This window comes from Photinus pyralis, unplaced genomic scaffold (assembly GCF_008802855.1).
Source record: "Photinus pyralis isolate 1611_PpyrPB1 unplaced genomic scaffold, Ppyr1.3 Ppyr1.4_LG1, whole genome shotgun sequence".
NCBI classification, from domain to species: domain Eukaryota; kingdom Metazoa; phylum Arthropoda; class Insecta; order Coleoptera; family Lampyridae; genus Photinus; species Photinus pyralis.
Window position 1 is genome coordinate 8,229,732 of NW_022170249.1, and position 22,591 is coordinate 8,252,322.

At 34.9% G+C, this 22,591-nt stretch overlaps 1 protein-coding gene across 1 annotated transcript; it reads left to right on the plus strand.

Annotated features, from left to right (window-relative positions):
- Nucleotides 1–3,182: 3,182 nt before the first annotated feature.
- LOC116160669 (prohormone-3) lies at nt 3,183–19,509 on the plus strand. The gene is made up of 5 exons (XM_031473933.1): nt 3,183–3,306; nt 14,570–14,712; nt 18,214–18,340; nt 18,873–19,111; nt 19,161–19,509. The coding sequence occupies exons 2-5, from the start codon at nt 14,578–14,580 to the stop codon at nt 19,293–19,295; spliced, it is 636 nt and encodes a 211-aa protein (XP_031329793.1). The 5' UTR covers nt 3,183–3,306; nt 14,570–14,577; the 3' UTR covers nt 19,296–19,509.
- The last annotated feature ends 3,082 nt before the right edge of the window (nt 19,510–22,591 follow it).

Here is a 22,591-nt window from a genome sequence, read left to right on the forward strand (position 1 = left end):
TTCGGCTGGATGGACCAATAGTCAGAAATATCCACTGGTCTACAGTCTGGAAAATGAAAATATTAAGTTTGCTTTGGGGTTTATCAAGTAAGTACTTACCTAGAATGAAGTTTGAACATAATAAAGAAAACACTACTATATTCATTCATTTTACGGGAAATACTGCTCGCACACCCCATTCATTATACCTAGAATTTAATTAAAAAGATGCAATGTCACTCAGGGGTGAAGTTCACCAATAATTGAAATTCATTTTCCATATTCCATTCCTTTTACTGCGCACACAGTATTATTATAATAGAACGAACTTAATTTCCGTCTTTTAACCTATCACGCAAAGGTATTCTCACATTCACGTTAAATAGTGACTAATAGAGTTAAAGTTCTCTGTATTTCCCAATTTTCCGGACATGTGTCAGTAAGATCCTATCTCCCCATGTCTGATAGAAATGGATATGAAAATGCGTAGCAATTCGCTTTTGACGTGGTAAATTATGCATTATAATAGACCAGTGCTAACAAAGAAGTTTATTCGGTATTCACAAAGGGTACCATTAATTGAGGTCACCTTTTTTGTTTAATAAGTATTCTAAAAGAGGATTGGGACTTTTGCACAGGAGCTAATGCGAATTAAATTATAAGCGTGATGAAAATTTTGTCCATGGAGATTAAAAACTTGAAAGTTTTAGGCTAAGGGATGAAAATATTATCGGGAACATCTCATCTTAATCGATGTTCCCAACAAGTTCGAAATTGACCTTCTTGAACTTTTTTTAATTCACCCCTTTGTTTCCTATGCGCCCTGTATGGACAAAAAGATGAATAATTTGAGTCTCCCATTCTCCAATAAAGAGAGGAAATCTTCACGACGTTTTTTTTATGGTAGAGAGTAAAATATGCCGATTCTTTTTAATGCCACACGCCAAGATCTTAATATAGAATCAGTGGCTAAGGAAAAATCTATAATTGCTGTACGGATCCTCATTTGTCAAAAATTAGTTAATTATCGGATTGCATTCGAAATTCTGGCCCAAGGGACAGAGGTGCCTCGGCAAAACCTGTCTCTTTTCCTAGGTAAAACTGGTATATCAAATTCCGATCGTATGGGCGATGATAACCATGGATCGATGTAATATACAGTGCTATCCATTTAGAAGTAGACTAGGGATCAACTTTTAAATGACAAAAATCCTTCTGGAAGACGCCTAATTTTATGCAACCGAAATAACATGCGCACGCATTTTGCAGTCAATCGTAAATAGTATGCTTTTACGTTATGATGAAGAGATATTAAATTCGGCCACTATTTCCGTTAAGTTTCTCATGGGATTTTCTTCCACAAAAAGTAAAGCATTTCATATCCTCCGTTAAAATTGGGGGTTGTTTACGATGTCCTCGACGAATAAGTATCAGTCTTGTGATACTGCCTCAAAAGAGCTAAATGTCATCGAAATTTATTTCTACACATGTTCTAGTTAGCCCACTACAATTTATAGATACACATATTTTGGTTTGCATTCTTTTTTACTGTTTTAGAAAATCAGCGGAATTAAATTAAAAGAATTGTGAGCAAAAAGTCTCGTAAGCGCAGTGGCTGTTGACGAAACTGTGTTTAAAAAGTTGTGAAAAAGAGAAAAACTTTTTCTCTTGGCGTTCCGTATGCTATCCAACGTGTCTACGCTATCGATTGCCATTATATACTTCAATATAGACACATATAGCGACAACAAATCATTTGATTTCGGGCTAAAGTTTATTAATACATTATTAATACACACTCCCAGTACCATTAAACGGAGGGAAACTCAAATCGACGATAATAGTGCTCTAATTAAACACATTACGGACACACCGGAATGCTTTTGGTGAGGTCTGCACCTGCATTGTCAGTTGTATATCATGCGATGTGTGAATAAATCATCTCTAATATAAATCCATTTAATGCCTTCACCATCATTCAATTCCTGGATACGCTTTTAGTAACAAATTTCTGTGCTAAATCTGCCAAGTTTTATAAAATGTAGTTCACGCGTAGGTTTGTCACTAAAAAGCAATACTAAAGATCAACCATGCTTTCCATATCTTTCGCTTTTACATTCTGTTCAGAGATTTCATCCAACGATCAAACTTCTTATCGCAAACGACCAGATATAACCTTTTATAATACGAAAACTTGACGAGCTGCGTCTTAGTTAGAGCACATTATCTAAACTGCATAAACATTATAGCGAAAAATTACGCATCTAACAACATTTCTAAAACGAAAAACAAATACGGAAGTACAACTTCAAATAAAACGAGCTAACTTTGTGTTTGTTTCGTATTTAATAATCCCCCAGATTTACTGAATGAATTGAAATTATTTCTCCGTACGAAAAACAAATACGGAAATACAACTTCAAATAAAACGAGCTAACTTTGTGTTTATTTCGTAAATAATAATCCCCCAGATCTACTGAATGAATTGAAATTATTTCTCCATATATCTAAGTGAAGTGATTTATCCCAACGTACAAAACAAATCATGAGAAGGGCCGAAGACCAAAAGAACTTTTACTGAAACAAAATTGGGTATACAATAAGTCAGTTCCTAGACAATATTTTAGTCAACGGGAGTATTGGCGACAAAAATTGATGCTGTAGTATTTATCCAGCTTCCAAAGTGAAAATATTCGTACTGTACATACGCCTACAACTAACAAAAATTACACCATTAAAATAATAATAATAAATGTCTTTATTAAGCAATTGGACAGAATAAATACATTAGAATGTTATAATAACTAATTACCCAAAGGGGGATTACGGTCAAGAATGGAAACGTACTTGTTTGCTCTATACGACTCCAGCCATGGCAGCGTTGTATAATCAACCGAATATTCAGAAGATCGTATTTTCCCTATACGCTCGTAAATATGTGTGCAGCCATTGATTAGCATCCCTAGTAAGTTCTTTGTTCTCTGAAATAAAAAAGACGTCGCATCGTTAAACGTGGGACCTCAAGAGTTAATACGTAAATTGAGACAAGTTTCCAAGTCTCGGATTTTGTTTAGTTTTCTAACAGAAAAATTATTACTTGGAACTGTATAATTATCCTGGGGTAACCTGGACGCCCACGATCTAGGACGCTTTTCCGTACGAAATTGGACGGTTTTCCACGAGCGCGTCGTATATAAGCTGAAATTCAGTATAGATCGCTAAAATTGTAGTGGTGCTTTTACGTTATCCAGGACTACTTGAAATAGGAACGAAGCTTGTTGGAAGGGGTTTTCGGTAGACGTTTAGTTTTTGCTGAATTTTTGTTCGGTGAGTACCGTTTCTGATTTATGTCTCTGAGCTTTTCATACTCACGTTGCGGCAAGTTGGACTATAGTACAACTTGCAATTGGAGTTTGAGGTGCATCAGCTACAATGCATTTCAGTCAGGGGCATGCAATGCGTATTTTAATCGAAACAGCTTATAGCGAAATAAAATTTACATTTTGCGATTAAAGCTTCGTAGCGCTAAGGGTTGATCTTTAATCTTGATCTCAATTAGCAAAACTTTTAAACTTGACAAAGTCATTTGCAACTTTAAGTTTTATTCATGGACCCTTAAAACGCTGAGTCAATTTCCACTCTTGCTGGTTTGTCATAGTACATTCAACAAAACCTGCTTTCCCACGTTTTAGATAGAAAAAATAAATTTCGAAAGAACGCTCGCTCTTTTAAGTTAGTTGTCCAACAAGTATAAGTGCCGCGCTGGGATAATGTTCAAATTGGCCGCCACAAATATACAAATACATCACATTTTCACATTTGGAAGTGATTCCACTAGCACAATGTCTTTACGCAATTTTTCTTGGTTTTAATACCACGATTTTTGCAACAAACAGTTTATATCTTCCACTCTCGAAACAAAGTTCTCCGATTGTTTTGCTTCCCAAAAACGTCTCGCTTTCCTGCCCCACTCTGTATATACTTCTCAAATGATGTCGCTGAATATCTAACTAATATTTAATTTAATCGATCAGTTTGTGCTGAAGCTGGAGCGGTCTCTATTCGGTATACGCAGTTTAATATTTAATGTCTAATAAAGTATGGACGTGACGATATTGGGATTGGAAAGTTATTTTAGCAGCGAATCAAAGCAGAATACTAGATCAAATCAAGTTACTTAATTACAATTACGTATACAAATTGAATATCTACTAGTTAAATGTGTAGATAGCGTAGTTTGCTTAAAATTAGAGGTGCTTGCTTGGTACTACATGCATTTCAATTTGTTTTACACGAATTCTCACCCTAAAACAAATTTTTTTTCCCACCTTCCGACAAACAAATGTCAGAAGCTATGTATTATAATAAAACAAAACATTCAAAGAACATAATACAAACATATTATTGAAATTGAGTGAAATGAAGCAAGAACTCCTGAGAGGAAAAGATTAATTTCCAAAGTAACAATAATATATATTCAAAGATAATTCCTTTTCGTTCGTGTAAAATGAAATTTCACTGCTATCGTAGGATTTTAATGAGTTTACAAGCACGTCATGGGTGAATTATGACGTCATCGCTAAGTATGTTTACATAGCATCATGCAATCAATCGAAGAGAATACGTATATAGGCAGCCGTACAGACAGTGCTGCATTGTTGGTAGGATACCCATTATATTAAAGACTTCTATTGACAAATTACTAAAAAAATATTTCGGTAGTTATTGAAACAGGTCATCTATGTCGCAATATTTTACTAACAAGATGGACATTATTGTTTGGACATGTTTTCTGCGTACTAAAAAACGAGAACATAATTAAAATATATTACGCACACAACTAGGCGATGTCAGGGAAACCTTCTTCGGAACAAAAACCCTGATGTAACACACACAAATACACAGAGAGGCAACCGTAGAACCGCATGTCCATTTTCTAATGACATCTCATCAACAGCATACCGTTTTGAAGGTTTGTTTCTGAAATGTCTAGTCTCGAAACCAAAAGTATTACTACGAATCAACCATGCTGCATGAAATTTAAGGAAACATACCTAGGAACAGTCTCTAGCAACTCCTACTTTTAATGCATTATTTAGAAACTCAACATTTTTGTGATATAGGTAGCCATGACTGTAGTTGTGCTTTTAAATGCAGTATGTATACAATAAAGACCGTAATAAATTGGCATTTCTGCGACTTTAGTCATTTGCAATGGGCTATTGTCCTTTAATTACGTTATATTTCTATCTTTTCAATCGAGATATAGTATTACATTGGTAAACTCATCATGAGAGGCAGTAAACGTGTTGAGACAGCTTGTTTCGTGAGATGGGATTGATTAACGACCTTTAAAATTATCTAGGATTAGTAGAAAAAAAGGCACTAGCCAATAAACAATTATACATCGCCCTTTTGGAAGATAATTCGCCATTTATGGGCGTGGGAAGCGTGCTGAGTGAACGAGATTCATGGATACGCGATATTAAAACTTTGTACTGTATTTGTTGGCGTATTAAATAAGTCGCTGGATACATCGTCTCAAGTGGCGAAATTGTGACTATAGAAATTCAATAATAAACTCAGTTCAAACGACTTTGTTAGAAACGTAATATTATAACTGCAATTTGGTGCAAGTGCTTACGGAGTATTTTTCCTATTATACTTAGTATTTAATTAGTAAAACACGTCCAAATATAGACGTTGACGTATACCTATCGATATGAAGCGCAAATGACGACACCATGCAAAGTGCTGCATTGTGCTTCACACCAAAAACCGGCCACACTTACGGTTTAGGAGATATAAAGCCTCAAAATTAGAGGCTAGCCACAGCTATTTATTAATGAAGCACAAATGTCGTGATCTGGCAGAATCCTTAGTGCTTCGCCAGTATTCATTTGTGCTTCGCACAGGAACCCAGCCACACCTACGGTTCGGTAGATATATAGCTTCAGTCACAGACTGGAATTCTCCCATATGCAATGCTCTTTAAAAGGTAAAATCCCAAACTGAAAGGAAATACAGATTTTATTTAAGATTCAGTCTATCGCGCATTGATACTACAAAATCAGTACATAACTGAAAAAAACCAGTTATCTCTCTCTTATGAATGTTATAGTTTATTTATTTAAGATATTTTGTTAACACAAACAATTTGATCATTTATACGTACAAAAGCATAATACTTACAACAACAACCAATTTTATCCTATTACCGTTTAGTTATCGATTATTGTTTTTGTAGTGTGGTACTTATTGTTTGCTTTGGAATCAATGAAAGCATGTAATGGTTTTTCACTTACTTTTGTTCATTTCAATGTCTAGTTACTAAAATATTCAACATTGAAAGATTGAATCGCTAAAGTTTTTAATAAGGGGGTATATAAATTGTGGTTAAAATTTAATGTATTCGTCAATCGTTTTTAGTTAGGGTTTATTAAATTTGTAGCTGCCTTCTTGTTCTTCGATACAGATTCGTACGTATTTATTATTTATTTAGAAACATTGGAGCAATCGATATGGATAAAAATAAGCAAGTTAAAAGGCAAAGGCAAAGATTTTGATCTATTTTAACAGGATTTTACATTGAAAAGCAATAGCTCTTTGTAATACTTTGATCCCACTAAACCTTTATGTTACAAACACGGACTGGCTTTTCAAAGGAGTTTCCGGCATTGAAATTCTGTAAGTGTAATTTTTACTTGCGCTTTCTCTTTATGTGAGTAATGTAACGATCGATCCTTTCGCTTATCACTGTCATTGTTCGATGGCACAAGGGTTCGTGCAAAACGCGACGCCTTCAAACTGAAAATAAAGTGATGCTCTCAAATAAAATTCTTTCAATCGGTTTTTTTTCTGCTCTGCTGAATGGCGCTAATTTAAATTTTTCTGGATTTATCCGCACACTATTAACTATCGACTCGCAAACGCACAGTTTCCAATTGATTCAAAGAACACAATCGCGCCCAAAAGAAAACTGTCCAGAGCAGTCCACGGAAAAGGTGCCCCGGGGAATTCTGTCTAAGCAAGGATTTTATCCCCTTCTTAACGCATAGTGGAACAACAGGTCGAAGGACACTTTGGTCAGGATATACTAATAGTCACGTTTTAAAAGTTGCAGTTTTAAGATTTTAAAAGCAGTCTCTGTCTATTTAATAAATTTTTAAATCAAAAATGACTTTGAATTGAGGGATTTTTCATTCGTAAGGAGGCAATTCGACTCGAGCGAGTAGAGTAATCCGTAGGAATTAAATCGTGGTTTATTATCCTCACGCAATCGAAGAAGCATTTTTTATCTGTTATTAAAAATTAGTTCAAGGCGAATGGATTACTTTAAGCAATTCTTCCAGCTTCACTCCTTGAATTTAATACAAAATTGTTACAAAGGGTTGTATAAGAATCTAAAGTGTTATTTTTTTTAACATACCGGGTGAATATTCCAAAACCGAACATAGGCAATTAACATGGGAAAAGGTTCAAATCTTATATCCGATAAACATCACACAACATTTCAGACGCAAAATTAGAATATTCAAAAAGTATTATAGGAGGTTCGAGATGTCTGCACTACCTCACGTATGCGACGGCAGGGCACTCGCTCTACAATCTGTCGTGGCTCCGGAAAAATGCGCATTCAAAATCTCAAAATTGTAATCCAACCAAGGGAATGGTATTACTAAAATTGAATGCAAATATCAATCAATGAAACAAAATAATCTAAATCCTTTGTTTGGACCTGATCCTTATCAATAAATGTTCATGCAAATAATAATCACTCCTTCTGGAAAAATTAAAATTACTGCAAATTCCTGTGTCACCTTGTACCTATAATGAATAAAACGACATTTGATTCATATAGGGTTTTAAAGAAAGAAGAGGAACTTCAACTGGAAAAGTGATTTATCAGTTGTATCTCTTCAAGAATCAAGATGATGATATCACGTACTCCTTCAAACGGTTCGAGAAAAATTCGAGGCCAAATATAACACAGGGAACACCAAAATTACAGTAATACTCAACCAATAGTAACTTTATGCACAAACCATATCACAGCTGAAGATGGGTATTGTAACTGAAATTGGACATTATGTAGGACATTGTATTTAAAATAAAGAAATTATGGCCGTTTGTACATATCGCGCCGTGTATAAAAAGGTTTTGTAAACAAAAATGTGCAATAAAAAATTACAGTACAGCATTTGATGTGAATAAACCCAGAATAATATATGCTTCAATAACCGACAAATCTAGATCTCAATCTAAATTAACGCCATTCAGCCGGACAGAAAAAAGGATTGAAAGCATTTAATTGAGAGCATCATTTTGTTTTCAGTTTGAAAGCGTCACGTTTTGCACGAACTCCTGTTCCATTGAACAATAACGCTGAGAAGTGAAAGAATCGATCAAATTCCATTTCCCATATAAAGTAAACGCGTAAATAAAAATTAAACATACAGAATTTCAATGCCGAAAACTTACTCATTTGAAAAGCATGTCCATGTTAGTAACATGAAGTTCTAGTTGGATTAATGTATTACAAAGAGCTATTGCATTCCAAATGCCAAATCGTGCTAGAATACATCAACATCTTTGTCCAAAATACGCGAAATTCTTTTAACTCGCTTGCTTTTATGCATATCATCGATTGTTCCAGTCCCAGTTTCCACATAAATACGTACGAATAGGTCCGGTACACCATTTATAGGTGATTGATTATAATATGAAAAGAACATCGCCTTTATATTTCAAGTAGGTAAACTCGTTAGAAATATGTGTTTTCACGCCGAACGAATATAAAGTGTTCCTGCAAAATGAATGCCTTGAATATTTTATGCGAGCTATTAAATTCTTAATTAGGCCGTTATTGTAATTAATAATTAGGTACCAAAAGCAATTATTTATGATTTACTTAGATCATACCTATGTTTAAATTGAAATCTAAAATAGAAAATTAGACACTAACATAACAAATTCCGATGGAATAAACCACTTCGTTGCTTATTCGTAAAGAAATCCTCCAGATTTAAATTAAATTAAAACATTCGCACATACAGAATGTCCCGTTATTATCTTCGGTATTATTTTCGTCTAAATAACGTCCACTTGACGTTCGTAAAAAGTCTGTAAACATCTGCAACGAATCTCTAGGGAACCTTTGAGACTAAATATTCTTAAACATATTTCGGAATGATCTATAAAAAAAATTATCTGAAGAAAAATACAATTAAAACATAATAAAGTTTTGACCATAGCATAAAACAAGTTTTTCGCTAGAACAAGTTACATTAAAAAATGTCAGGTGATCCATATAAACAATGTCATTAAGACTGTGTATGTTTGTTTTTCAACATCTACGAAAGGTAACTTCAAAGGGATGAAAGTGTGTACTAAAGCAATTGTTTAATTTTTAGCTTGTACAATTGTGGGTATAGCTTAAATTAAGGACACCCTGTAGATCTTTGTGACAAACAATATTTCTTGCATAATGTGTATATGAATTATATGAAAGAACGTTAAAGAACAAAATAAAGGTTCAGTTTGAATGTTCTGTTTTCACTCGGAAACGTAATGAGCATTTTATCATCAATTTCCAAAAAGTAAATCTTGCAGAAATTCCAACTGTTATTATTTGATTTATGTTTATAGTTCACTAGTGTGCAAACGCAAATTACTTAGCAAACCTTTTACCTATTAGACCAATATTGACAGTAGTCATCCACACTTCAAAGCTTTCCGTTAAAATTTGAGGCAATTGCTTTCGTTGATTATACCCTAGAAGGGTCGGAATCGGTCGGAATCTCACTACGTATACCTAAATTTTGCTTGGGAGGAACATTCATCCCTCAATTTAATCCTAAGCATGTGCTACCTGTACCATCAGAATATAAAGTACGCTGTATTCTGTGCCTACTTCGTACCCATAATTTATTCAAGTCATTGACGCAAAGGGGAGTTCTGTGTTTCTAGTTATGTTAATGGCGTTAGAAATTTGTTATATTAGCCGCATACCACCTTAATTTGAATGTTGAACTATCATGACATGTCGCATGCTTTACGAAAAAAACGAATATTCGAGTAATTTATGCTTAAGATACCATCTCACAAACCTAATATTAGGACTCCTCTTTATATAGGCTAAATTAAACAATGAAAATAAGTCTTCCAGTTCTCGATTATTGGGTTAGTTGTGGAAATTTCAACATAAGTAATTAATTTCGCAACTACGCGATGGAAAAGTACACCATTTTGATTGAATTGTTTGTTCACGCAAGGCTGTAGTTAATTGAAGCGCCCCTAGGTACGCATACGTATTAATTAAGGTTTAATGACAAATTCATGTCGACGTTAATTTGGATAAGCCACGTTGCATATAGACTGGCTTTTTGGATTTCAATATTTCAATGCCTGCGGAACAGTATTGCTAAACACATTAATGCGATGTTTATTTTAACTGATCCATGAAGTACGGGAAGATAATAATTATGTAAATTTTAAGGGAATTTTAATGAAACAATTGTGCCTATGGAGTCGGTTCTTGTGCCCTCTTTTATGTTGGCTTTGAATAAAGTTCTTTGTTTAAGATTATTCTTATTTTTTGTGGATGTATGTGTATTTTATGTAGTTGTTAATTTAAAAAGAACAAAAGAAGCGAGGAATGTTCACTTTTTAATGGTTAAAATCGATCACCGCACGAAAAAGTAGAAAAAAGCCTTATTTTTTCACTAAACACTAATGGAAACTTGATGGTCAATAACAATAACGTTATCAAGGTCAATTACTTTCATTTTTAAAAATGAAAAAAGTTAAATTTTGCCATTTTAAATAATGAGGTTGCTACCCCCTTCTAGCACTTTCAAAAGAATCGCCATTTTGAAAGTATTTCACTTGGGGGAGTTATATTCATTATACTCGTATATTATATTCATTGGTCTGTCGACATCCACGTTAACTTTTACAGGGCCTTACCTATGCGCTGTGATACCGAACAGCACCTCGCACTACATAAGGAGTTTAAATAAAGGACGTTTACGAACTCCTTAGCCCTTTTCTAGGCTTGAAACCCGTCTGAATACTTTTCATACATAAGTAGATCTAGAAAGCACTAAGAGGGACTAAACTGAAATCATGAGAGGGCCCAAAAATGTATGAAAAGTTCCTAGATTGCTTTGGTGCGGATTTAAATAGCGCAAGTAAACACCTTTTAGAGTGCTCTTTGGGCACTTTTTTGAAATTTTGGGCCTTCATTATGCAGGGCGAACTTAACAAGTTCTAGAAAGAGTCTACGATTTCGTGGAATTTGAACTTACGTATACCCCATTAATAAATGGTTGCGGATTAAAATATAGATAAATCAAAGATAGGTAATTAAATTAACACATATGGCATAACCTAAAAAAAAGAATTATATGAAAATACGTTTATCAGAACCTCATTATCCATTCTTTGAATTCCACAAATTTTAACTTATCAATTCATTTTATATCCACATTAGAATGCAAAACAGTTTTGTACAATCTTAAATATTTCTGCCAAAACGTAAAACTGATCGTTCATCTCAAAAGAAGTTAAATTATACAACTTCGAGCAATACGTAAATTTTGAAGTTCGACATTTGGGCGTTGGCGAACGAGATTTTTGAAATGGCATCGTTTAAAGCTTTCCCTATGTGTCCATCTTCTAGTTAGACGGATTTATTAGGGTTTCACGAGAAACGAAAATGTAGATTGCCAGACCTTTTTCCCTTGCTGCGTTCATTATTCAGTTGACGTTGAACAAAATTGGAATAAGGGCCTAAGTAAATGCCGTAAGGGAATCATAAAAATGTTCGTAAGGTTTACGCCGTTAAAAGCTGCACGTTTCATTTCGGTTCCAGAGTAATAAATAAATACGTAGCTGGTAATGAAATATGTACATCAGAAATATCGAGTAGTTTACATTTGGTTTTTTTCCTTAAAGCATTCGTGCAATGTAGGTAATTTTATGAGTAACATTATATTAAGTTACTTATGCAGGGTGAGTTTTTTGTTGTTGCTTCCACTATAGGGATCTCGTAACCTGAAAGAGATACAAAGTCGGTTAAATGGGAAAAGCTTATGCTGATTAATTATTATATTCATAATTTCTTGTCGCTCTACAAATAGTGAAGTTATGGCCAGAAAAAGCTTTCTGCTGATACTAAAATCAATTTCTAGACAACACTTTCAACATGATTACTTCTCGGTGTCTGAAGGCAAACGCTACCTACTCTCTTCTTGTATGCCCTAAAGCATCCCCAGCAAAAGTAAACTGTTCTAGCAAAAATATGGCAAAAATAAGGGTTCTTTTACTCGCCGCATTTCCAACAGGGGTCTTTAAATTTTGTCTTATCACTAAATATATTTCTAAATAATTCACTTTATTTGTAATATTGTAAGATGCTCTTTGCAGCATACTATACATAATATAGGGAATATTAAGTAATATACGAATAATATCATGTATACCTTATAGTAAACTGTTCAAATAATATTATTACTTCAACAATAAATATTTAGGTACTTTTCTGTCATATTTTCACAATTAGCCTCGCCTCACCAAGTTTTGAAGTGTTTCCAAAGTTCACTTTGTTATTATTATGTGAAAAATAAACCTTATAGAGAAAGAAAAATAGCTGGGGAAATATGATTATGAAAGTTTTCTTTTACTCCATTTTATGCGAATGCATGGCTAACAAAGGATGACGTAAATCAGTTCAACAATTTTCTCTAGTAGACGGAAATTAATTAAATTATTTTCCGTTTCCGCAAAGTTTTACAAACGAGGATAAAACAATTAGTGCCGTAGAATAGCGAGACGTCAAAACAATTTATCGCCGCGTCCTTAATTTTTGTTGACTATTACCCCTTCGTTTAGTTGTTTATGGTTTACAAAGGCTTACAAATACAACCGTAAAGGGAATGAATGTATACCTACGGGAAATTGAAGCCTACTAAATAATGTGGAAGAAATAATAATATAGTAACTTGGTTTTTTTCGTTTGGAATTGAAGTGTATTAAAGAACATTATTACATTTCAAGTAATTTGGAAATTAATACGCATTTCGCGAATCCGATTTCCGTAAAAAATTGTACGGACATTTGTATGCTGAAATCGGTAAAGGTAAAAGAATTAAAATGGAGGTCGAATTAATTAAAATACCAATCTATTTGTGTAAAGAGTACCTACATTTATAAAGAAAGAAAGAATTTAGGATTGTAAAGTTAATTAGTGGTGTGTAAGGAACGGAACAAGAGAGGGGGGGGGGGGGGGGCCGCCAATCAGATTTGCTCTTAAGAAAAAATCTTGAAAAAGGTGCTCATTAATCCATAAAAAAATCAGGACTCAGGAAGATTTTACAAGAATTCGCGTTTGAGCCGCCGATACGACCAGTCCATTGCCCATAGAAAGATTTTGCATTCGTTTGGGCGAGCAAAGAGTGTTTAGCAAAAAAAATTTGTTCTCCGAGAGATGCTCGACTGAGATTAATCCGGGAGAATCCGGTCCTTTGATCACAGGAGCTTACAAAGAAAATTCGTTTTGGACAACGAGTTTGTTAACTGTGCATCCAGAATGACAAACTAATTGAGCCCGCCAGGATACTTTTCCAATTTCCAAGTATTAAGATCTTGTAACCGCAGATGCTTCTAGTAAAGACAAGTGTATCGCATGTTACAAAAATTAAATGTGCACATGAGCAAACTTATATTTTTTTGAAATTTTAAACTTCTACTAAACGTGAACATAATATCGCATATTTCAAAAATCAGATGCGCGCATGCGCAACCTGCGCAATGCTAAGTTTATTATTTACTTATTTTCTTTTGTAAACATAAATAGTACGTTGTATGACCTGTCGGGAAGTATTTAATTCATAGAAAATGCGCTAAAGTAAAACCTTTTTTCATTTTTTAACGCACCCTTAATTTATACATTTTTTTTTTAATTCCACTTCTCATCGCGATGTCCCATTTGTACATACATCTCGTCTGATCACCCAAGCCCAAAATTCTCCTTCTGTCAAATAAATTGTTTTTTATGAGACAGCCCGTAATGCTGACAAAATAGTATGCTCATTTCCAGCTTTTGAATAAAAAAAATTCTAACATAAACTTTTAATACAATAAATTAAACCCCCAGGAATAGTATCTAGTTACTCATTTTCCTGCTAGGTAGGTACATAGATTGATTTCGCTAGTGCACGTAGCTATTTATTCGTAGTAGAACAATATTTACTTAATTGTTCAGCTCGTTTATAAACTATACATACATATAACTAGAAACTATTCATATCATTCTACCCTAAGGAGGTTTCACAAATTAATTTTGCAGAAATGAGTCCCTATTGTAAATTCATCTTGTGTACCTATATATAAACTTCATTTGGTATTTGTCTAAAAGTGTCTACATTAACAAGCAGACAACTAAATTGTGGTAATAGTACTCAGGCACATCCATTAGCCATAATGGAAATATTTAAGAATGTGGTAACATTGCAAAGTTGAATTACACAACTAAATATTCTGTATTAAAATCACCGTTTTAGTTTCTTAATGATTATTTCTGTTCCAGAAATCACAATGAAAAGTGTTATCGTGATAATAGCAATCTCCGTATTGACACAACGGGCGCACGCATGGGGTGGATTGTTTAACAGGTTTTCGCCGGAAATGCTTGCAAATATGGGATACGGCGGTCACAGCGGATTTATACAGGTTTGTAACTTTCATTTACAACATTTCTTTATATTGTAAGACATTTATAATAATTTATAATATTTTGTATATTGTATATTGTATATTGAAACAAGCTAACTGTATACATATTACAAGCACTGTGCATGGAATAAATATTTAGTGAGGTCCGCACTCCAAAAGTTTGAGATTATAAGAGAAAGCTCATTTATTTATAGGTCAGAAATTAGTAGGTACATTAGAAGCCGTCATATAAAAGGTGGTAATCGTCAGTGTTTAGTGAGTAACTGAGATTTTCAATCGGAGCACGTCTTTTCTTCTGCACCCTGCACAACACAAAATGTTAAAGGGGTTTTAGATTCCTCGGCAAACAAACTCAGTTCTTGAATCTTGGAAGGTATGGCCCTAAAATAGAAGCGATTTAGGTACCTAACATTATACACATTCCAACTTGAATCATCGCAAACCTGTAATGTTACATAAAAATGGCACCTCATATACGACGGTTGTTTTGCAAGTGACAATGTTGACCTAGAATTAGGTGACCATGAATTAGGAAACTTAGGTGACGGATCGTCTACATTGGAATCTTGCTGACGGTAACACGAAACTTCTTTGAATTTTAAAATAATGCAAAATTTCCGCAACGCAGTCTTTTGTGGTGTATCCTTATATTTTAAAAGTTACCACCATTTTACCAATACAACGGTTAATGAATTTGACAAATAAATTGGAAACACTTGATTAGTTCATCACAAATAGAAGAATGGATTTATTGAATTTTTTCTAATGGATCAACTACGATGATTTTACGACTACGAACTTCTTTTTAACGATAACTACCGAAACTCACGTTGTTATAGTTTACGTTCCAAACATAGTCGTGAAGTTTGTCCAACAATTGAAACTGATTCAAAATTTGGTTTCCAAACGCGAATCTTTTTCAAATCCTACCAGAATCACGAGACACTATTCGCTCCAGTGCAATCAAGACGCGACAATTCTAATTTGCACACTACACATCGATTACCCTGGCAGTCAAAAACCGGAATGAATCCACAAAATCTCACCCAAAACTAATTCCCACTGATATCTTTATTATAAGTACATTTTCCATTTTCATAAAAAAATTTGAGAATGTCTGGGCGCACAACCCTACATGGGTCTACTGCGGGGGTTGTGTGCGGCTTGTATCCACCAAACACCTTCTCCTTTCCTTTTCCCAGATGCGGCGCGGGTATCGCTGTATTCTTGTGCCCCGCTCTGGTATACGGCCTAGTTTCGTTAGTGTGTTGTTTGGGTTTAATGCATCCCTTAGCTAGTGTATAAAGTCACTGTCTCTACTAAGTACTGTCCTTTTTTAATACCATGTGTAATAACTAAATCCGCCATATTTTTTAATTGTGCCAATTAGAATCGTTATATTCATGAAAGCATGTCTCTACTAAGTACTGTCCTTCTTTAATACCATATGTAATAACTAAATCCGCCATATTTTTTAATTGCGCCAATTAGAATAAAAGCACAGAACCAAGAGGTGGGACCAACTATAGAAATTTTGCTTGCTCATCTCGTCCTGATAAAAAGAGTGCCCAAATGCTGAGCTAGTAGTTAAAACCCAACAACACTAATTACGAAGACGAAATATGATATAAATTCCAGACTTCTCGGATCGAGAGGCTTCCGAAACCCATTAACAAACAATTTTTCATAGTAATTAAACGACGCCAAAAAACGTGCCACATTTGCACCGCGGTTGACAAATTTATTCTTTGAATTTCCACCAAGGATATCAGGTTGTCAGGACGTCATGTCATTTGGAGAACCAATTCAGCCCGATACATTTTGATACTCTGTGTATTTCTATGACTTTTATTCGCAAACTACTCAAACCCTTAAAGTTTCCAAAGATTCAACTAATTTAGAAGATATCCGAATTGCCCTAGCCGTATACGGGTGCACAAGTAAAGGTTTTTTACATGCTCGACTCGAAAATTTTTATTTTTTATTTTTTTGCTATAAGTACATTGCGTATTTCAAATGGTTGCATTCAATCAGTGACCTAATAATTCTCATAATAACGCAACAAAAAGAAATCATCAATAAACTGCACCAATATAGACAACGAGCGACAAGGGTCACTTACAGTTGACGAATATTGAGCAACATTTAATCAGTTAGTCCCTTGACCATTGTCTACCTATTATTGAAAACAGAATTGAAAAATTGAGTTATCATGTACACAGGCGAACGGACGGACGGTAAGTAAAAAATCATGAACTCGCCTTTTTTTATCACTCGTTAATACCACCTAATGTCGTTAGATATAGTGGCTTGACAATATCCAAAATATATCCCTAAAAGTCTCTCCACCTTTCAATTTATGGCGGTATCAAATCACTGTATGTTATGTATTTTAATTTTTAGGTGCAATCAAACTTTCGATTTGTAGGAAAATACGCCCCGAAGAACTCTCTCCAGTAAAGTCGACCCCGGAATATTATCCCGCAAGAAAACACCTTCCCAATATCCTCAGACTCGCCCTCTAAAGATTCACGCCACGATGTTGTGAACACAAACCATTTTTAAGGCCATCTAGAAATTCCTTTCCCCCTTATTTTTTATCAGGGGTATAGGTTAGTTGTAAAGATTTCTTGAGGCGCGAATTTTCTAGGATGGATTTTCCGGGACGAATATTGCTGAAGGTAAATATTCCGAAGATGAAATTACCAGGGCGAGTTTTCCGGGTTGAATTTACCGCACAAGATAAGGCCTGCACTAATAAAGAAATTTAAATTGCACGAAAATGCTTACATAATGTAGTGGAGGAATTGACTCCTAAAAGACTGAAACAAGGATGATGGAAAATGATGCATTAAAAGAGCTCAACCCTAACGCAACATATCCTGATTTCTCACTAACCTACATTTAGAATTAAGGGCTTAGACTAACCCCTACAGCCTACAGAATTCATAACGAAGGTCTGTATGCGAAGAGCACATTCATGTCCAACTGTACAATTGTTTTCTCCGCTACGAAACAACCAGGTGGCAATGAATTTCCAATGGTATTCACAGAAAGGGTATCAATCCCTTTTACCAAAGAAACCAATACAAATGCTTGGGGCTATACCTCCAAAGGTCCCATCATTTGTGTCTCTGATTTAGTTTTTTTCTCACCAACCGCAGCACATAGAAAGTTACCCATATTTTTTGGTATATTCGTGAGATTTCAGCATTTTTAAGACAAGGTACCTAAAAGTCTTTGTGAAATAAATTTAAAAAAATGAATGTATTACTAAAAAAGGAGGGGATACTGTAAAACGCTTTGAAGTACAATAATGAAGTGGTAACAGTTAGCATATAGCTGCTTGTTGATGTTTCATTCACGCACCCTCGTCATGATCCTTTTCAAACGATCTCTGTCTGAATAATTACCAATATATACCAGAACAGAGTGTAAACTATCACAGACAACTGTACATTATACCCCTATTTAAAGTTGTTTCAATCTTTGTTATAGAGAGCTGGTGATGAAGGTATCCTAGAAGAGTTTGAAACAGATTCTGACGACGATCCATGTTACGGCCGACGTTGTACAGCAAACGAACACTGCTGCCCCGGCTTAGTTTGCGTTGACGTTGATGGAGGTTAGTTACGAAACAAAGTGGTTGTATCAGCTAACTTTTTAAATAACTTTTTTGACAAACAATATTTAATGTAATACAATTCAGCGGCGTGGCGTAGCTGTGAACCATTGCACCCTTCCGCATACAATATTTAACGCCTCTCCCTTTTATCTAGATGTCACTAACCTATACGTCGACAACGCAATTTTTTTGTTATTAAAACTGTACTCCTATTGACGATCTCTCAGTAAGTTTAAATTACAGTTTAAAAAAATTATGCAGTGGAAATGGTGGATTTCCTTCAGAGCACTCTTGTATTATTATTTAATTGAAATTCAATATTACAACTGTTGCCAACGCAATACTTGAAAAAATGTGAGTTTTATTATTTTAGAAAATTCTTTTTTGAGATAGACAAGACGCCCTGTAACTGCACCTCCCTCTCCTCCTCGCAATTGTGGGGTTTACGAGATTGCTTGCTATGCCACTGATTAAAATTGTAGTCATAATCCCTACTTTTGCTTACAATGTTAAAATTGCACTCCACCCCCAGCAGGAACATGTCTATTCGCATACGGACGAAGAGCCGGCGAACTATGCAGACGAGATAGCGACTGTGAATCAGGATTACTTTGTACCGAATCAGAATCCGGCGGAGCAACAAGAATCTGCAGGCCCCCCGTGAGGCAAGACAAGCAATACTCCGAAACGTGCAACATGTCGAGCGAGTGCGATATCTCAAGGGGACTATGCTGTCAATTGCAAAGGCGACATAGGCAAGCACCTCGAAAGGTAAACCAGGTCGTCAATAACTAGAGCTTCACCACAAACTTTGTTATAGGTTTGTTCATATTTCAAGGATCCATTGGTATGTATAGGACCAGTAGCATCAGACCAAATAAAAAATTCTATACAACACACTGCTGGCGAGAAAAGGTTAACTGGATTTACAGCATATAAAAGACCCATGCATTAATTTCATTGTTTGTTGCCGACCCGACTACTCATTTGGGTTGTACTGTTTAATGTAAACTAAAATTGAAGTTACACAAGGCGTTACGTGGGTTGGAATTACAATCAATCATTTGTATAATTAAGCAAACCATTTTCAAAATTGCAACCGGAGCCCTTCACTCAATTACACAAACCGCCATAGCGCAGTGTGTAACTTCCTTTATATTTATTTACTTGAAAAAGAAACTAATAGAATAATAGTTATAGGTAATCAAGAGCATTCAAGTTTATGGCTGAGGCATTTTGTAGTACTTAAGGTTTTTTGAAAGATTTTTCAATCTGGCCTAGAAATAGAACACTAAAGAGTAGATAAATAGATTAAGTGAATCCTAAAAAAGGAATCAACTCAAAACTGTGTAAATTGAATGCACAATACTCAATTGTTTCAATTTTACTGTCTAACTGTGATGTTTTTTGAATACGTCCCTTTGACAATTTTGTCCGTGACGTATCTCTCTTTATCCAACTGATCCAACTGTGAAAAAATTATCAGAGGGACCCTAATAAAATATATGAAAGAAACTACATACATATCATATTATACATATCACTTATTATTAATGTAATATTAATGTGTAATCTCTAATAAGTATTAAAAATAAATGTATTCAGCAAATCATGTTAGTAGAAATCCCTGATAAGTTGGTTTAGCTTTCTCTCTCGGACATTACTGAAGATTTTACCTTTTCTGAGACATAGCGCCCCTATTGTTGGATCTACAAAGTTGGAATAAATATACAATTACAATATCATTAACTTATGCATTGAATGAGACCAAACGCACAGTAGTGCTCATCGAGGGGAACAAATTATACAAATTATACTTCGTTCTCCTAATTTAGTTTTTCCTTGTTCCCATGGGAATTTCGGGAAAAGCTTTCGGACTACACTTTAACACATTCAAAGAAACCAACGTTCTAAATGTTGTCACTATCTTCCGCAGACTGTAAAAAGTAAAATCCCTTTTTTCCCGTTCCCGTAGGAATTTCGGGCAATCCTTTCTTAGTGCTACCCTACAATCCTCAAGAAGCGTATATGCCAAATTTCAGCTTTCTGCGACCAATAGTTTCCGCTATTCCGCCTATCTTTCATTCAGTAACGGAAGAGTTTTATAGAGTTACCAGATTTTCCCTCGCGACTATATAACGCTTGATATTGACGGATATACGATAAGGGAAACCCAGCGTACAAAACGTAAAAATGTAAAACACATCGGCACCGTACGACGCGTGTGACTTGTTGCATATCGATCGGTAGGCGAAATAGCAGAGTGCGACATCCACGAAAAAGAAATTTAAAAAATCCATTAATCTGATTGGATCAAATTGTGAATCTAAACTCTCCGGACACATACAAAAAACTTTTCATCAAAATCCGTCCAGCCGTTTAGAAGAAGTTCAGTCACAACACACATACCGAAGAGTTTTATCATTTATTTATTTATTTATTGATTTTCAATTTATTTGCTGCTTTTTGGCGTACCATCTACTTAAAAACCCATTATCAATAAAGTGGTCGGTCAGCAAATTTTTCAAAACCTGGAAGAGGAACGAAGCCATCGAAAGTATTTGGTCCCAACATGTTGTTAGGACACCAGATGGATGCACCCCTCTGAGGTAATGATCACTATTAAGTAAGTAAATGCATCACCCATCACCATCCATTTCAAAGAACCACCGATCGAGGAGGAAGTAATTACTAGATCAATGGTAGAAAACGTTTCTGAGCGAGTCGGGATATAAGTAACAGAGATGTCATTCAGCAGTATCAATTTTCGACTATCTGACATATCACTCACCATGCGCTCGCGAGGGTTAAGTTTAACGGACCCCCATAATGGATTAAGTGCATTAAAATCGCCCGCTAAAATAAAAAGTCTGAGAAGCTGGTGGAAAACGTTTCGCAGATCACCAATATGAACCTCGCCATAATGAAGATATACAGGGTGGCACAACGAAAACGAAACAGACTGAATAGCTCGCAGGAAAATAGTTTTTGGAAAAACGCAAAAACGTCGATTTTGGTTGTAAGAGAGACATCTTTTATTTCAAAATTTACACCCCTGCTATCAACCCCCTAAGCAGGGTTGCCACTCCTTCAATAATTTTAAATTGAAAGTTGGATCGAGTGAAATCATTGGAAAGGGCTCTTAATTTCCTACACGCGTATGGTTTATTTTTCAAATTTGAACGAGTCGTTTGTAGGATACAGGGTGTCTCGTCCTCTTTATAGAGTCCTTTCTTTCATCATCAGAGGTGGAATCCAGTTGATCGTTTCCGCTTTTTGATGCGTTAGTTGAAACAGTCAGGTATCTGTCTAGCTCTAGATGGAACGATGACATCCCCAATGGATTTCCATTGATTTAAATCCATATTTGATGACTTATAGCCATTCATAACGTGCCCCGTTCTCTTATTTCCTTCAGCTCCCCAAAAATGTCTTCGTTCTTTATTTCAGAAATATTTCTTATGTATTGCATCCAAAATTTCTTGAAACTTATCTCGTTAAATTACATTTTCCTGCTACAGCATCTCCTTAAAACCTACATTTTCCAAAGCCTTCTCGAAAACTTTCTCGAATTTATTCAGAATTCTCTCTTATTTTCTCAGTTCTCACAACTTATTAATTCATCCACAATTTCCTTTAATTTTTATAGTTGGTATGGCAGGATGTCTACAGCGATATTCATTTAGAAGTAGACACAGAGATTTGTGCGTATTGCTTTCCCTGTGTCTACTTTTAAATGACAAAAACTCTTCTGAAGGGCGCCTGATTTTATGTAACCAAAATAGCTTCTTAAAATAAATGAGGATCTGCCTGTCAACTAATTAATTGGAATATTATTGCTTTGGCTTCCGTATTTTTATTTTCGTTCGTGTGCGATGTATTTAAATGAACAAAAAGTTTAAAAGTTCCTAGATATCGACATTTCCTTAAAATTTCCCAACATTTCATGTTTATTTAAGTGGAATTCTCTTCTATATCGTTAAAATTTCCATATAATCTTCTAGAACTCAAAATTGACTCTTATCATAGAGTAAATATGCTCTTATCCATTAGATCTCGTATTAAGGATAGATAGGTTAAAAAAATTCCTTCCTTGCCCGAAGTTCTCCTTCTTCTTAAGGTTACGAACTTTTACCATAATTTCAGCAAAACTGATTGCATTGATACCTTACTATTTTAACAGCTCAATAATTCTAATGCTATCATTGATTTTAAAGAAGTTGTAACCAAACCGATAGGTGGCAGCCTACC

What these genes read in the sequence shown, in the direction of transcription:
- LOC116160669 (XM_031473933.1), top strand. Translation starts at nt 14,578, where the DNA reads ATGAAAAGTGTTATCGTGATAATAGCAATCTCCGTATTGACACAACGG. An exon ending in TTGCGTTGACGTTGATGGAG is followed by an intron (nt 18,341 to 18,872) that starts GTTAGTTACGAA and finishes CTCCACCCCCAG; the next exon opens with CAGGAACATGTCTATTCGCA. An exon ending in ATAGGCAAGCACCTCGAAAG is followed by an intron (nt 19,112 to 19,160) that starts GTAAACCAGGTC and finishes ACTTTGTTATAG; the next exon opens with GTTTGTTCATATTTCAAGGA.